Consider the following 18,822-nt stretch of genomic DNA (forward strand, 5'->3'; position numbering starts at 1 on the left):
CATACCCAATCTAGCTAATCACCAAGGTTAAGAGTTAGTCAGCGAAAAACCAGATTCATATTTTTCAGAATATAATTTTAATCCTGCTGCGGTCTTCGAATTTTTATATCTCGATTCTACTCGCAGTTCGATGAATGAAAGAGTTCTTTATGCTCTGAAAAAAACGTTCGCGTAAAATCGGAACCTGGAATTACCCGTACTAACAATTATCGTCTTATACTTTCTTTAAACTTAAGAAATTTACTATAACAAGGTTAGATTAGATCGGAAATGACCCAAAGAACGCAGCAGAAGTGTAAGAATTTCGAAGCATGCGATTCAGACAACGATGTGAATACTTCGCCTCAGTTCCTATACTAGGATATGGAATCTGCGTAAAATGTAAATCTGCGTAAATGTACTCCCATTGAGTACATTTTATCGTTTTGTTTGTTTGGAAGCCCGATGAGCTCAGGCTCTTATCGCTCTTCAACAGCTCTGTGAAGTTTACGTCCTTCCGTTGACATTGTTCGTAATAAGGATAAACGTTCGTCACTGGAATCGCTATCTTAATCCTAAACATCCCATACGATAGATGATTGATCATTTTAATTATTAAAATAAGAACCAAAGTCCAGACAGAGTAATCCAAAAATATCTTGTATCTTATCGTGAAATTTTTCTACAATATTTTCTAATAATTTTCGAAATGTTCGAAAATTCGAGAAATTCCAGAAATCGCGATATCTCGCATATTTTTCACAATATTTTAAAGTCACTTTCTACGAACAATCAAAAATATCGTTCAAAGTTTAAAGGAGCTTTCGTTGCTACGTATATCTCCTTTTCTTTCTTTCCTTCATTATACATACTTACCTCTCTTCTTCGGTGAAATTCGAGTTTACTAATTCGTCTATCCTGCACCAGTGTTCCGTGGGAATAATTGTAATGAAAAATTGCGAGAAATACAGAAACGCGTACGTCGCGCCATAAGGTAGTAACGACAATAACAACAGCCATTGATATCTCCCGTAGTCACCGACATACGGCAGAACATCATCGAAACTTTCCAATCTTGGTCTCAATCGAGTCGCTTCAGTGGGCAATATAGAGTTACTCTTCTCGTCCTTCATTTCGCTGAAACAGAATCCATCCTTGATTTCCAGGCGTAGCAGTATAAAAGTCGTATAACAAAGTTTTCAGTCTTCTAGTCTTTGAAATAAATGTCATTCGGCAGTTCCTTTGATGTTTCACATTCTGTAATTCCAATTACAATGATCCTTTCTTCTCCCACAAACAGGAAATTATTTTCTGACAGAACGCAGGAACAATCTTACCCGTCATTCACGTTTTCCCCTTCCATAGTTCGAGCAGCAAAGTCTCAATTATGATTTTAGATTTTGAAAGGCAACGGAGATGAAAGAGGAGACCCGATATGCTGATCGAAAGACGTTCGGAAATGAACTGAAAGAACGAGCGAAGTCCGGCAACTGTTCGCGTTGTTTTCGATTCGGTTAAACGTTAAATTAAGTGTAAGTGTTTGCTCGAGTGCCGGCCAATTACTGTGCCGGGAGTCAAGTGAATCGTGACACGCGACTCGTTCAAATTGAATTGCATACGAACCACGCTCGCGAGATCATCTTTAAAAAAGGCTGATTCGGTATACGCGGCGATGTCAACGTGATATCTACATGTCTGAGAAAAGTTTCGACGAAAGAAATAGCCTCGAGTGCTGGTTAATGGTGTTCGAGTTATCGTTTGGATATCGATATTATAGATTTGCAAATGAGATAGAAGAACCGAAGGAAAGTTTGTCGACTCTGTCATATTTAATTAAATGCAGGAGAAAAATTGAATGGAATAATTTTCTGATTAATATTGTTTGTTTATTACTCGTAATCCTCTTACCCGGCGACTTAAGGGTGACTTCCGGTTACAGTGCTTAACTGAACTAAGTTTTCGATCAATATATTGAACTCTATTGGAAAATAACCGAGAAAATTTTAAGCCATCGAAGGCTAAGAATAAATGAAATAATTGAAGGTTTTTCAAACCTGTTTTAACACTAATATCAGGGATATAAGAAGATGGTACTTCTGATGTATCAACGCAATTATTTGATTATTTACCATTCGTTAAAACAGACGGTCTTAGGGACTGAGGTGGTTAATTAGATATTGAAAAATTAAAAGAACGATTTCCAAGTTAAAAGTAAAATAATATATCGATCTTTCGCAAAATTTTTATATCAAATTGTTCATTTTCGTATCAGATAGAGCAAAAGGTTAAACTGATATGTTTACTTGAAAATGGATTCAGGGAAATTAATCATTTGCCAATTAAATTTAAGCGAATACGTGAAACAATATTATCATATGGAATAAACACGGAAACGAAATAGCTGACAGAAGAACCATCGATTTCGAGACATCGATTAGAATGACTAATGTCATTGTCAGGAACGAGAAAGTGGTCGAGTGCTCGAAATAACTGACCTGTTTGGAAAATACGACAACGAGAAACGTTCGTGTCTACGAGCCATCGTGTCTACATAATAAATACTTGCGTGTGTACGTCTACACAAATGGCGGCATTTTTAAAATCAAAAATAGAGTATATTATCCTTGATCGTCCAAACGAAACAATTGCTTATAATTACAAGACATTTGATACAGGACTTTGAGAAATCAATATGCTACAATTTGTTGGAAACATTTAGCTTGCACATAAATCACATATGAGCCAAACTCACGCGACTGATAACGTTACATTGCACTGAAACTGAGGACTCGATCGATTCTCAAAATTCCAAATACAATCTTTTAAATTAATTTTCACTCATTATCAAGAATCCAATCAAAATTTCTTTTTCCTAATTTATTAGTAACATTCTTAGGTAGAACTAATAATTATCGCTTCTCTTTTATAAACGATTATCAAAGCGAAAAATTAAATTCAGTCTATAGAAGAAAATGAATACAGAAGTTGAAACCCTTATCTGTCACCAAACGATTCTTCTATGTCTAATTAACGATAGTCTCACGACGTCAAAGTGAAACTCCAAACTGATCGTTTCTCGTTGCTCTTTGTTCAAAATATCGATCACGATTAATCAGGCACTACCAACCACATCCACTAATATCACTGTCAGATCGATTAACAGCAAGTTATGAAATTAGTAATTAAAGGCACCCTCGATCAAACCATTTTTCTCTCTCAACGTCACACTAAATCATGTCAAATGTATCTTTCCGTTCCAAATGTCGTCGACTAACTTCCAACGAACAAAATGTCTCAATACACTAAGTTCGATACCTTCGTGTTCTTTGTGGAGATAACCGAAGAATTTTTCCGTTATTGTAGCATTTTCGTTGCTGCTTCTTAATTTAAAAGTAAAGAAATAAAATTAGTTTGAAAAAGCAATTAAAGTAATTCACGTGGGTTTCTTTGAAGACGGCGGAAAATCGATGATAAAACGAAATAGAAATAGAAATAAAATAAAATAAAATCTGCGATTAAACGAATAATTAATACATGTTATTTTGAAAAGGAAATTGGCGATAAAATAGGCGAAAAACAGTTTCTATTAAAAAGGTTATACGAATAATCAACGCAGTTTGCTTCGAAGCAAAATTAGAATTGGCAATCGAGCGAATGATTGACGATTTATTTGGAAAAGTTAGCGGAATCAATGACTAAACAAGCGAGATTTCGTTAAACACACGATTTCCTTCGTAAAGAAAGAAAAAGTAGATTTGTTGATTACACGAATAATCGCTGCAGTTTATCTCAAAGAAGAAATAGCGCGGATGGTCAAACAGGCGAGAAACAAGGTTTCTCCGGGAAAAGAAAATAAAATAGCTGATCGAGTAAATAGTAAATACAATTTATCTTGAGAAAGAAGCAGACTCGAGCGATCAACACTGTTTCCCTCGAAGAAACGCTAAAATTAATGGTCAAACAATCAAAGTAAGTAATTTTTCTCGAGGATAAAGTAGGATCAGTAGTTAAATCAACAAGATTGGTACAGCTTCCCTTCAAGAGACACTATGATCAATATTTATACAGGCAGTCACGGAATCTCCCTTTCGACTGATCCAATCATTGAGTGAAACGATTGTATTCGATGAAATTTTCCTCGAAGATGAAGCAGAGTCGCAGATCCTTACGTAAACGACCGATCAAGCTTCCACGGCAATAAACCTAAATTCCCTGGCTAATTGAAATTATAAACGAGACACGACCACATTTCCATTTAAAGAAATGCAATTGTTAGTTAAACAACGATAAGATTTTCTTATTCGAAAAGAGAGGAGAAAAACGTCCGATGTTCACGAAGTCTTGTACAAATATGAAGGGGAAATCGGCTCGCGTATCGCTGATATAGAAGCTTGCTTAGCGAAGACGAACACGATACTCGGTGACACGTGTTTGCCAATAAAAAAGGAGAGAATCGAAGAGAAACGGAACCAAAGGAAGAAACGTTGATTGACAGTGGAACCGGCGAAACTAGAAATAGTTTGGAAAACACGATTTTCCGATCGCGAACATCGAGGACCACGTGCTCGCGTTGCCATTGATCGAACTCCATTTAGGTTTGCGGCAAATCGTCGCAACAGCGACGTTGGTAGAACAGAGACACAGAGTTCTTCTGTCTCACAAAAAGCAAGGTGCATACATATGTATTTCCTTGTTTCTCCAAAGCATAGTAGCGCCACGCCGGAAACCGATTGTCCGAAGCCAGCTATACTTTTCAGTGGTGTTGAAATGAATTGTATTGTCGTCTTGTCGCGTACTAAAATTGCGATATATGGACGGTGTTAAAAATTGACGTTGAAACACAACTGATTTTTGCAATTTAAATAACGGATGTATTGAAACGAATTCAGTGGATTTTTCAGGTAAATTTGTCGTTTGTTTTACCGGGTTTGATCTTGGATCGACTCTAGTATATTTTTCATATTTAATTGAAATGGGGAATTGCGTTATGTTATTTGTTGATACTCTGTAGGTTAGAAATGTTAGCATCGTTATTTTAGAATTAATATTTACAAAAGGCATAAATGTAATTGAATTCTAAAGAGGATTAATTAAGAATGCTCAAGCTTTTTGTGAGATTGGTTTTTTCTTGCAAGCTACCTCTATAAATTAGACCTCTCCTGAAGGGACACGTAGTTTCGTCAACCGGTTTCTTCTAACAAGATTCGTAGAATTAGCTTTTTGCGAAGGGACTGATTTATGAATATTGTTTCTTCTGAAAAGACTGCTTTGTTACCATAAAAAATCAAGGACAGGTTTTCGTAGTTCATATTCACCGAAATATTCACACACACAATAATTTCGAACAGTACGATTAACAAATTACTAGATATGTCTGTACAAATTTCACCTTACGCTCGAAGATACAAGCAAAGCGAAAATTAAATTTCCAAAATCAAATATCAAGAACAGTAAATAACTATATGCAGAATATTCTTCTAGCGAAAGACAGACAGTCTCTACTCACTATGTACATACGAAGAGAAAGATACACACTACATTCCAAACACATGTCCAAACACAGGAATGACCTCGTAACTTGCATAACACCACAACTGAAGAAATTACACCATATAACATTGAATGTGACGGATGTAATATGGCACATCAATTATCGAACAAAAAGTTTCATAAAATTCAAATTAAAAGAAATATGGGATCGCGAAACACACAACGGGTGTGCATAAGTTATGTACGTAACTTCCAACTTACACACATGCAATAGGTTTAACCGTTACTGGCGTTGATAATAACAGAAGCACAGTCATGGATCCGTTACCATGTCTAGTGTCACGTCGATTCGGGGTAATTTCACGTTCCGCACGCAAGGTGAGAAATTCGTACTTAAATTTTGATTGTTATTAGAAAATTTATTGAACACTGACAGAGTAACGATACAGAATGGTCAAACAGCACAGAAAAGAATGTTTTTGCAACGACTCGAGAGGTACTTTTTTATATCAAGGACCCGGCTCCTGTGGAGGGGCTATCGCTGGATGCCGGTCACATAGGGTTTCTATTACTGCTTAGCCATCATTTTGCTGGCCAAGGTATGTGAGACATAACCATCCTTTCGTTGCGTTCTCACGACCACCGTGACACTAGCGTTGTTTCAACGAGTTTCATTCCCACTTGATTTAGTGTCGCTCCTAACCGCTGGTTCACGCAACAGAGAAGGATAAAATGAACCACGACAGATATACAATTACATACTTACGTACTATATGGTTCAAAGTCTATAAATAATATTGTAGACGGTATAATTAGAGGCCTTCTGTACTATTTCCGCACGCAGTAACGTCCTAAACGTATACACGGAAAACTTTAAATCGTAGCACAATTGAAGCCAGAAGAAATTTTAAAGTGAGCTAAAAAATGAAAAACAAACCGAAGATTCAAGAATAACAGAATTACACTGGAAACTCTATTTGGTGGGGGGAGGGAGGGTGGTGCGTTTGAAAATCGATCGCGTATTACGCGGTAGGTAGTAGTTGACTGATATGATTGGAGTAATAAATGTCATTACGGATTATTTGATATCACTGTAACTTTTTGAATAAAATTCAATGTCAAGATTTATTCATTATCGATACTTATCTTGTTTACAGTAGATTGCAGAATCGAGATATTCTGTTCGTAATTTTTTATGAAAATGTTCTTCGCTTTGATGAAGAATTTTTATTTTTAAAATGATATAAATGTGATATCTCGACGATATAAACGATGCTTTTCTTTATCTGTATATAAACTAAGCAACTTCTAGTTTTATAGATTTTTACACAAAGTTCGTCAAAATCATACGTAAGAAATATTTTCTTTAGATCTTGTACCGATTTACTGAATTACATATAGTAAATCATGCTAATATTTAATAACTAAATATAACTAGATATAAGTAATTATATTAAATAACAAACGGGATCACAATATTGTTTATGGGTACAGAGACCCATAAAAAACCTAGACCTAGAAAAATTATGATCGTAGTCACGTAATTACATTGGTTCCTCAAGAATCCTGTCTACCTTGATAGATCATTAAGCAACGTGACTGGAATCGCATTGCGTCGTCGAAGGAAAATTTTTTATCTTTACTTTGTTGTATGAAAATGCTTCCACTGACTGTGTAGAGGTCGGACTGAGGGAAATCTGTGTTCGCTTCTGGTTTCCATAACAGTAGAACGATGGATCTTGAATAATAGATACATTTCTGTTATGTATTATAAACACGTAACTAAAGAGAATTCCATAATATTACCCAAAAACAGTTCATTCAATTTTAATTTCTGACTAGAAGAGACGAGAAATTTGCTAATGGAAAATTTTCATTTTTAAAATGCTTTACATTTATTAATACTCTTTTTTCGAAAACGATACTTATCGTACCATCTAATACTCAAAGATCAAAGCCTATCACAGTTTTCTGTTCCATCTTTTTTAAATGCTTAAAATATTAAACCTAAATTTAATATTTTTTATCATTTTATTAACACGAAATCTGTTATTAATTATTTACTGTAATATTGTACAAATATTTCAGTCTTCATTTTGCCATACTAATACATAATGATCGTGATCTATCTTGATCATCTATCTTTTCCAAACTGATAATGTATTCCTTCATGGAATTTACCAGTTTCACTTCCTTATTGTTCATTTATCACCTAGTATCGGTAACAGATTATGTTATACGTGTTTCGTCGGCAAAACAAACAGAACTAAAGGATCTAAGAATCGCTCAGTAAGTAACAATGCGATTATGGCTGATTTCAGACAATCTGCGGCATTAAATTTTCTCACGTTGTCTCGTAACGATCGTGATTTTCCTTCTGATCCTTCAGATTAAACGTCCTTGAACATCGTTAACTAAATCATGAATTTATAACGAACCCCATTTTTCATTATTTTTTAACAAGATTCCAAAAGATATGAAAAGTAGACAAAACGGAGAGTTTATCTGAACATAATATTTATCGAATAAATCGAAATTTTATTACACGTATTTAAATATTTAAATAATCTATCATTCGAGTGTGTAATTTGTAATTATAAAATTTTATAATTCGTAAACTCGTAGAAGGCAATTAAAAACTCATGAATACACAAGTGTGTGTCACTTCATGTATGTACTTGTTGTATCGGGTATTTATGACATTCAAATAATAATATCTACATTTAGCTTTCGAAAATTAACTTGCTAATACGAAGCGTATTTACCTTCATATTTTATAATAAACTTAATTATTTCGTTAGCAATGAAACACGTGCGTCTCGCAGAAATGTAAAAAATCGTAGACAAATATAATGTTCCTAGTTTTACTTAACTTCTTAATTTTATTTACAATGATTATTGTAACGAAGTGTCTTCAAGTGGCAATAACTCAAATTTAATCCAATTTTTACGAACGCATAATCAAACTCGAATTTTATTCTTTAAGATATAGTTCATTCGAGTAACTCTGAAACGTAATTAATTAAAGCTTAGAAACGAAAGATTAAAAACATTTAATCCCCAATGGTGTATCTATTCCACTCTATATTAATATTAAAAAAACATACAAATCGGCGTCAAAAGATGTCAATATTTACAATCATAAAAATCGCCACGTTAAATCATCTTTTCATCTACTAATCCCACTCATAACAGCACACTCACCAAACAAACTATCAATGATCGCAAACGAGTCACAATGCCTTTCACATTTTACGTAAGCAAAAAAAGAATACAACGATCGTGATAGAAACTTTACAAGTGTCCCATTTACATATGTGCGTGTCTGTGTCAAGACTGCAATCAGTAAGATTAATCTCGTCTGTCGTCGACAACATGCTTCTCCGCAACCTTACTAGTTGGCACCGAATAATGGTACAATCGTCTCGTAACATGTATGATTGATAACTCGTCACGCTAGAGGGGCATATTCATTACTCGTCGCTTCAGATTGCATCACGTTAATATTAATTAGCGACAGAAACTACGATAAAGGTCGCGAACTCTCGTATGTTGAACCTTAACATTGGGGCAGTGAACGATATTTATGGAGTAGAGATGATATAGCACTGCACGTACGTAGCTGTGCGCATAGCATCGGATTCCATTGACTGTTAAGGGAATTAAAATGAGAAGAGAGAAGAATTTTCGTTAACGATGCTACTAAACGGTATCGAGAAGAATCATTTCGTCGATGGTCTACAATAAAAGATTATAATACGTACTTGAGGCGGATAAGTCTCCTACGTGAAAATTACATTGAAGAAGAAGAAGAGAAAGAGAGCGATATAGAACCATGCGTTCCTTCAAGAAAAAAGAAGAAAAAAACCGACTAGATGAAGTAAGTAGTTCGCAAAAATATAACGTATCGTACCTTCGTGACTTTCCATACGAAAGTCGTATTCAGCTCTCCGCGGCTCACCGAATTAAAAAAAAAAAAATCGTGTTTGTAAGTGTGCTTTAGATACCGAAAAAAACAAGTTTTAAAGATCATGTGACAAGCGCATTTTTAAATCTGAGACGTTATCCTCTTTTGTTCTCCCGCCCCTGCCTTTTCTACGCCCGTCGAGATCGAATTCTCGCGATATTTTGCAATTCGTAGCTGCCTCTTTGGCACGAACAATTAATGCCACGTTTTTAGAGGATTAGACGCTGAAACTATTAAGAGCTGCTCGTCAGAATATTCCTTTTAATCTTTCACACGATGTAAATTTCCGTGGTAATCGACTTTGAAGTTTATTATCTCGTAATCCTTTCACCGAATTTTAATCCTTTTAGGCTTAAATCTGCCGAGTTTCTGAGCACTGCGTACACATGCAAGCAAAATTTCTCTGAGAAGCGGAAAACTTCGAAATTTTTGTATTTATCTATAACGGCATTGTTTTGCATTTGTATTTGTATTTATCTAAATTTCAAGAATGTCTGAAAGTTGCGAAAATTAAGACATCGATATTTTCTTGGTTGCTTGTGGTAGCTGGTATGGCAAAGTAAGTGTACGAAATTTCTGGGATCTATGGGAAAATTCTCGTTTAGCAGTTACGCGTAGGAAAACTTTCAGTAGCAATCGTAATTAATAAATTGACAGTGGAAAAAGTAATTGGCCGATCGCGAATGGTTTTTCCACGCTTATTATAGCTTTAAATCGCGTTACATCTACAATTAGTCTTGAATTGTACCTCCGTAAAAACAAAAACATGTTTCTCCACTGTAAGAGCACGAACGACTCCCACGCATACGTCGAATACTCGCTGCGATTCGAATTCCAGGTATTTGTAGCTCGACGATATTTCTCGAAACACTCTGATATTGGAATATTCTTCGCGCATTTCTAAGATTCTCCAAGAAGAGATTTCAAGCACTTCTAGGGAGAAATTTCTTGGAAGATTATCTCTGTACTCATTATGAACATAACGTGAACTTGGCATTATAATATACAGCATGTTGAATGCTGAAATTATCGATTTTATATACAGATTGTTACGACCGTTCGCGGAGAGACGTTGTTGGAATAAACTGTAATTTATAACTTGTTATATCGGTGTCTTATTCAATTCAATAACGCACACAAATACAAAGGAAGGGTATTGCAGATTTATGGAGATTATGGAGAAAGATATTAAATTTGTCAATAAATGCTTTGTTACAGTTGGTACGACCGTTCGCGGAGAGATGCGGTCGCGAGGACGCGTCAGCGAGAGGCGTAAATTCTCGCGACGACTATGTTAATCGACGCCGCGAAATAGTCGTTCCCCTGTTTCGGTTAAGACAACAGAGGTGGTTTAATGAATGTAACACTGTATTAACAGGTTAACATAGAATGATATATTTTACAATAATATCATGAATATGTTACAGAAATTTGACTCGACTTTACGATATCTCTAGATAAATTCGTTTGCTCGTCAGATTTGTCGAAGTGTCACGTTTGACTCGTCAGAAGGAACTGATCCCCTTCGATTATTCCTTTGTCTCATTTGGAAGATGACCCCCACTATGCTCGGGTCACGCCACCGCTCGCGCCTATGATCACGTATGCCTCTTCTTGTGTGAAAAACGTAACGGTCAAAAATCGACGTTTCTAGAGCTCGCTGCTTGGCAACAACTATGCTCTCGTCGATACATTGTATATGATCCGACGGGCAGATAGGGCGGTCTGCCTGCGACACTGTAGGGCCGCGAGCGACGGTTAGAAAATACAGCCTGTGGTAAGCCTCGTGGCGTAACACAGATTTTACGTTAATTTTATTCGAAAGATTTAGGTCAAATTTTTCCTTCGAAGAAGATTTTTCTGTCTTCAAAAGCGATTTTCCATCATTAATCGAAATATCATTTTTGCAATGGCTTGCTAGTGGGATTACGTGTTAAAACGTTCAGCTTTAAAGAGGATTATCTCCATCTCGGCGAGACTAGGCTCTCTAAAAATTGATGAATCCTGTACAGACAATATCTATAGTAAGCAACGCGTCGTCAAAACTTCAAAATATTATTACCCCGCTTTTACGTCGCAGATGTCGACAAAAATATTAATGAGATTTCCTAAGATAATCTCATACTTATTTATATCGTTAATTCAATCGACTAAGGAACAAGTGGTGAAGAACTATTAGCAGAATCCAGGGAAGGTTTTACTGGCAAGTTTTATTACAAAACATCTAAGAACGATTTACATCATAATAAAAATAATCGCGCTATCTCGTCGCGTGACATGCGCACGAGGTCTCTGCGATTGCTAATCGATCTACAAATACTTACACGTACATATGTACAAAACTCGTGGCCATACACCACGTTGTCCATATTATTTTCATCTCGTTAATATATTTTGTATATTTATGATGTTATTATTTTACTAGTATAACGATTATTGCACTATATTCTATAAGATGGAGCTTTTGTACGAACAATTTCAGGAACTTTTATAACAAAGGAAAGTACTAATTTTTAACATTAACTACCCACGACAATTTACGACAATTATTTTAACCTACGTTCTTACTCTAATTTTTATTCGCTCGCCTAATGATTGAATTTTTAATCAATCATTGTTGATGAAAAATTGCGATGATAATTGCATTGCGGATCTTTATGCAAATGCATATTTTCGTGGATACAATAATACAATTGAAAGATTTGATACAATCGAAAGGACTTGGGCAAAAGTATGTTTCTATCCATTAAATATCATCGATAGTGCTGTACTTTTGGATATTTTACAAAATTTTGCGTCATACGCATTCTATAAATTTTCGTATCTTCGAATCACCCATAATTGCATAAAAATCCGCTGTTTTGTGATAATGAATATTAATGACGGTGGAATTTAAGATTCCTGGATTCAGTAACTTGTCTTACTCTAATACATGTATTGCACGTTTTTGGAAGACTAAAGATTCTTTGCTCGAGATCAACGCGATAAATATTGTACTTCGTGGTGAACGTTTCGCTACAGCCTTTCGACCTCTGTGATCGAGTTTTCGCTTTTCCTCGATTTTATACTCGATCTCCGTAGCATGCTACTCCTTAAAGGTTCACCGCGAAGCGACGCTCTTGTCGTGTAAAATTAAGGTAAAAATAAGGAACTTGTTAATTTCCGAAAAGGAGATTAAGTTCTTTTTATTTTTTTACTCAATTTATACAATTTTTTCCGGTTCGCGATGATACACTTTCGATACTTGGATTAGTTAAGAGTTTTTTTATTAGACTGACTGGATGATTTTGAAGGGAGCATTTATATTCTTCCATTCGTTGGAGTGGGAGAAGGTTTTGTTTATACTTAGTGTAAATTTCGGAGAACGGCTGGAGTGATCGAATGCCATTCAGGCGGCTGAGAACGGGTGGTGACCGGACGGTCACACGCGATAAGGCGTTCGGAATTTCGGTTTGTTATATACAGTTGCTCGAATTTCGTCTGTGACATTCCCCCCTTCTTAGATTGAACTTGATCCCTCAAGTTTTCTTCAGAAGATTTTTGTGGAATCGGACTTGACGTGGCTTGAAAATTACAGCTGATTCCTCCTCTTCATCTGAGTGATATGTGTTGGTTGGAATATAGATGTTGGGTGTTGAGCCCAGGGTGAGTGGTACTGGTGGGGCTGTCGCATTGTGGCTGTTGATTACGGTTTCGTTTCGGCAGCAAAATAAATTGATACATAATTTGTTCGGTATACATTTCCTGATGCATTTGAATACCCCTATTTTGTTTAATCCATATATACCTAGTATGCCTAATGCTATGTACCCTAATATCTGGAGCGTGGTTAGTCCCCAATACTGTATATTTTTAATTCTGTGTTCGAAATTAAGAGTTTCTATCTCGTCGCCTATTTTATCGATCGTTGTTTTATAGCCTTGTAAATTATCTATTATTTTCGGTGCTCGCTCGAGTTTATCTAATAGATGAGTGAAACTATCGTTTGTTTTAAGCGCTAGGGTTTTTGTTTTGATTTCGTATATGACTTCGTTTTTTGTTTCGCCTATACGCATGTGTTCGTCTTTGTACAATATATCGCAAGAAGTGTTAGCTCTTATGATGGAAGGCTTGTCAAGTTTTTGTAAGGTATGTTTCGTTTGACAAATTGTGTCTATTTCTATCGGATTTGCTGGTATCGCAATGTAACAGTTGCTAGTTTTGAGCGGTATAAAGCTAATGTCTTCAATCTTAAGTACAGTTATTTGACAATGTTCAATGTGTGGTTTGAAATTTATTATTTCGCTGCGACAATCGGTTCTTGAATTTCTGTCATGGATTGGTAGTGTTTGTTTGCATATAGTGGTTCCGGCTCGATTCTTACAAAGTTTGTTGAAATACTCGATATCAGCGTTTATAAATGAAAGACCTGAAGTTAAATATATCTGATGTTCGACTACTGGAGCCAAAAATACTCCATTTCTTTTACTCGGGATAGGATATACTTGTAATATGTTCCATTCTGTGTTAGAGACTAAAGGTACTATGATCTTGAAAAATATTTTGTCATCTATTGTGAAGATTTTAAGATCATTGATGTCGAGTATGAATTGAAAATGTTCGGTTTTGGCAGAAATCGCGGTGTTGTACATCTGGCTACCTATTATCTTGGCGTAATTTTCTATGAATTCATTGGGGTCAAGTATTTGTGGACTAATTATTCCTTGTTTGCCTAATATCATGACGTTAAGTATTTCATCTAATTGGAAGTGTAAAGTTTGCATCGCGGTGTCGACTTTCATGATCATCTTAAGCATAGATCTATCCATATTTGCCTGCTGTTGTAATTTTAATATATCACTATATGATCTCTCTAAGTGGTTTAGGTTTTCTGAGTTTACAATTTTTCTAATAAGTGATGTTTGATTAGCTATTATGGTCTTGATTTTATTATTATCAACGAATAGTTTGTCCATATTTTTGTTTATGAGCGTAAGATCATCATCGTCGAGAGTCCCGAACAGACTTTTCGATACGGAACCTATGATGTTAAGCAAACCTCGTGTGCTCCGGGTATGTGTTAACGCTTTCAAGTGTTTTGCGAGTTGTTTTAGGTTATTGATGCGATTTTGTAATCCGCCCAACTCTTCGACGTATTGTTTGCTGATTGCACGTGAGTCTATTGTTAATTTATATGATTCTATTGCGCTTATCTGTTCGTATATGTCGCTAGCGTCTAATCCTACTATTACATTGGCAGTGTCGCTGTATAAATATCCTTTTCCTATGTTTTCTACGAATACAGAGTTTCCTTCTAATGGTGTAATATTTATTTGCGCGGATACTATTCCGGCAAAGAGGAGCGTCGACCTGGAAAGTAAGATTTTAAACGATTACCGTGTATCTTTTTGTCTTGAATCAGATAGTATGGAGTACATACTTTATCAATCGTGTACGGTCCTAACCATTCCACATCAAGTTTATGCCTTTTATGATCGTTATGTATTAAAACAGAGTCTCCTTCTTTGAAAACTGATTGAGGTTTTATAATTTTACGTTTTTGATCGCGCTGATATCGCTGTTTACTTTTGATCAATGTTTCGCGAGCGTGTCGGAGTCTAGAGTCCCATTCCTTTTTGCGGAACGTGACTTCGTCTGCGTATGTGCGTTGGGGATTCTTGGATATTGTGGAGGGAAGATTGGCTTGGTGTCCGAATGTGAGTTCGAATGGCGTGTAACCAGTAGAGTCGTGTATCATTGTGTTATATGCAAGGCATACAAAGTTAAGTTGATCGTCCCATTCTTCATCCGAATTTCGCTGTATCGATTTTTACATGTCTGTTATTACTGCGTGTGTCCGTTCTAACGATCCGTTACTTTGTGGGTGGAAGGATGTCGTTTTGATATGTTTGATTTTGAACGCGTCTTCGTACTGTTGCATTAAACTAGATATAAAATTCTGTCCGCGGTCAGTTAATATCTTTTTTGGAGCGGAAAAGATGTAAATGTAATGATTCAAGAGTGCGTTCCAAATTGTTTCCGTTTGCTGAGTTTTTAGTGGTACGAGTATTAAGTATTTTGTTAATTCGCCATGTATGGATAGAATGTACTGATTGCCTTTTTTCGTCTTTTTCAGTGGGCCTAATAAGTCCATAGCAATTTTATCGTTTGGTTCGAGGGGTGTGTCGGTGATACAAGGTTCTTCGCGCGGTCTGATACGTGTAGTTTTAGATGTTTGGCAGGTGTCGCATGATTCTATGTGTTGTTGTATACGTTTCATCAAATCTGGTACTCTGTGCCGTTCACGAATGCGGTCGTATGTCTTTTGTATACCGGGGTGTCCTACTAAATCGTGATTTTCTTTCAATAATTCGTCTATTTCTTCGTCGCTATATGTTTGAATTGGTTCCCATGCAAAATTTAATTCTTTTACGGTGTCGTTCAGGAATAGTAAAATTTGTTTGATCGCGTTCTTTTCGGTCTCTGTGAAACTGTCGTCGCCTATACCTATCTTTTCGTTTATATGAATAATTTCGTTTAATTTAGTTAACCATTCGATTCTGTCGTAATTTCCTAGCTCTGTTTTGGATAATTGATAGAAAGATTTACGGTTCGGAGTCATTTTGAGAATTTTGGGTAACGCGTCGGTAGATTTTTCCCAATCGTGATATTTTTTATCGAGTTCTATGTTCAAATTTTCGCGTCGTCTGGTCAGAACATGTATTCTAGATAGTGCGTCGGCTGCAGTATTATCTTTTCCTTTCGTGTATTCTATGTCGTATTCGTATTCTTCTAGTTTTAATCGCCATCTCATCAAGCGTGATGAGGGGTCTTTGCAATTCTGTAACCATTTTAGTGCTTGGTGATCGGTTCGGATGAGGAATTTCCGTCCTAACAGATATTGTCGGAGGCGTTTCACGGCCCATACTATTGCTAAAAGTTCTTTTTCTGTAGTGGAATAGTTTCGTTCCGGTGGGTTTAGAGTTCGCGAGATATAACAACATGGATGTCCGTCCTGTGATAAGATTGCACCTATACCTTCGTTACTGGCGTCAGTCGTTAATGTGAATGGTTTCGCATAGTCTGGGAATGGAAATGGTGTCTCCTTTTTTGTAAGTTCGGTCAATGGTTTCGCGATCTTAGAAAAGTTTCTGATGAACTTACGGTAATAACCTGCTAGTCCTAAGAACGATTTGATGTCTGTGGGATTACGTGGCTGTTTGAAATTGCTAACGGCTTCTAATTTTTTGGGATTTGGCTTTACACCTTCGGCGGTTACTATATGTCCAAGATATTCTAATTCTGGTTTGAGAAATTCGCATTTGTCCGGCTGTATTTTGAGTCCGAGTTCGCGTAGGCGTTGCAATACTATCGCGAGGTTGCTATTGTGCTCTTCAATCGACTGTCCGAATATTATAATGTCGTCTAAATATACGAAGCAATGTTTATTTATGAGTCCTCTTAGCGCGGTATCCACCATGCGTTGAAATGTTGCAGGTGCATTCTTTAAACCGAATGGCATCCTATTGTAATGATAGTGTCCTTGTGGTGTGGAGAATGCTGTGTACTTTTTAGAGTCTATGTCCATTGGCATTTGGTGGAATCCGGAGGATAAATCGAGGGCTGAGAAGAATTTTGCGTTGCCTAGTTGGGATAGTATGTCGTCTATGTCAGGTAATGGATATGCGTCCTGGTCAGTTAGTTCGTTTATTTTTCTGAAGTCTATTACAATTCGCCATTTCTGTTTCCCTGAGGCGTCTGCCTTTTTTGGTACTACCCAGACTGGTGAATTGTAAGGAGAATCGGATGGTTCTATAATGTTCTTTTGTAGCATTTCGTCCATTTGTCGTTTGATTTCTTCTTTATGGCATTCAGGCGGTCGGTAAGATTTTGTGTTAATGATTTTATTTTCTTTTAACGTTATTGTGTGTTTAGCAAGATTAGTGCATGGTAATAAGTCGGTCTCTAGATTGAATACGTCGAGGTAGAACAGCAATATCTTTTCGATTGGTTCACGGAGGGTTTTCTCTATATGCGAAAGTCTAACTAAATCTTTAAACGTGGAGACTTGATCGTACGTATTTGAATTTTCGATAAAATTAGTCATTTTGGCTGGGCACTCACCACCATTGATAAAGCATATCGTTGTCGGTTTTCCTTCCAGGTAGACTGTTTTTGACACTGCTTGTTTTGGAGGTACGTCGTTTTCCTGTTGCAATAAAAGTATATTATTGTCAAGTTTTAATTGTTGATTCGAGAGTTCAAATTTGAATTTAGATAGAGCTGGCAAACCGAGTATGCCGTCTTCTATAATTGGAAAGTTGTCTTCTACCACAAAAAATTCTAGAGTTTTGCCAAATAGTTTTATCAAAGCGTGTTCGTTGGTTTTAAATTTAGAGTGTCCCATCGAGAATTTCCGTTCTTTTGTTATTCTTGGTCGTAATACGCATCTTCGCTTGAGTATATTAATTCCTGCTCCGCTGTCAATGAGGAATTTATGTCGCTGTCCGTCGGATCGTAAAAGTACTGTGGGTAGTCTTCCTGTTGTGGCGTTAATTCGTAGGTCTGGTCTATTGGTTCCTCTATTTCCTCCTTGTGTGTCTCGAGATTGTGGACTGCTGGTGGTCTCGGAAATTGGCTGGGTGTTCGAAAATTTTTACATTGACTGGAGACATGTCCGATTTGGTTGCATTTGAAGCATTTTAATTGTGTCCTTTGGGCAAGTGGTATTTGTTCGGTTTGTCGGAAGCTTCTTGGCATTGGATTGGGTGTTGGAGTTGGTTTTTTAGTGATCGGATTAGGATTATTGGTTGTTAGTCGTTGCTGCTCAGGTAGTCGTAATCGTTCTATTGGTTTTGGTCGTCGATTTCGATCTTCCCTGAAGAATCGCTCGATGTCGGTGGCTTTCTTTTCGGCTTCAAGGATATTGTATGGTGGATTGGCGAGTAGTAATTGTCCTATTTCGCCTTTCAGGCCTCGGATAAAATCGATCACGGAGTCTTTTAAAATCCTGTCGTTCATAGCTCGTCTAGTAATTTCGTCACGGTATTCGTTCGTTATACTGTATTGTAACTTATTGAGCGCTCTGCGGAACCTGATGATATAATTTTGTACACTTTCGTCGTGACGCTGTCTCGTTTCGCGTAGCTGGTCTTGATGTTCTCTAACAGAGTCTTGGGTGGCTACGTTTCGTCTTAGGGCATCGTACAGGTGTCCGTATTCGTATATCGGTATATTGCAGATGGCCATTGCGGCTTTACCCGCGATTTTCCCGATTTTGATCATTTTTAATAGTAGCGTGGGTTCGCTACACATGGCTCGTAATTCGCGTACTTCGCGTATGAATTCTTCTACTCCGATATTGTCTTCGCCGTTTAATTGCGGAATACATACTATCGCGTCTTTGG

The 18,822-nt window shown here is 36.7% G+C and overlaps 3 protein-coding genes across 4 annotated transcripts in view; 2 read left to right on the forward strand and 1 right to left on the reverse strand.

Moving 5' to 3' along the window:
• LOC126870309 (glutathione S-transferase-like) overlaps nt 1–18,822 on the forward strand; it is a 112,629-nt gene that overhangs the window by 64,061 nt on the left and 29,746 nt on the right. The gene's annotated exons all lie outside the window — the stretch shown is intronic.
• The window catches only part of LOC126870304 (uncharacterized), a 104,756-nt gene that overhangs the window by 47,971 nt on the left and 37,963 nt on the right, over nt 1–18,822 (forward strand). The gene's annotated exons all lie outside the window — the stretch shown is intronic.
• On the reverse strand, nt 260–5,800 carry LOC126870153 (carcinine transporter-like). Its single transcript, XM_050627617.1, has 3 exons — nt 5,731–5,800; nt 856–1,116; nt 260–554 (listed from the first exon to the last, which is right to left on the reverse strand). The coding sequence occupies exons 1-3, from the start codon at nt 5,784–5,786 to the stop codon at nt 260–262; spliced, it is 612 nt and encodes a 203-aa protein (XP_050483574.1). The 5' UTR covers nt 5,787–5,800.

This window comes from Bombus huntii, chromosome 10 (assembly GCF_024542735.1).
Source record: "Bombus huntii isolate Logan2020A chromosome 10, iyBomHunt1.1, whole genome shotgun sequence".
NCBI lineage: Eukaryota > Metazoa > Arthropoda > Insecta > Hymenoptera > Apidae > Bombus > Bombus huntii.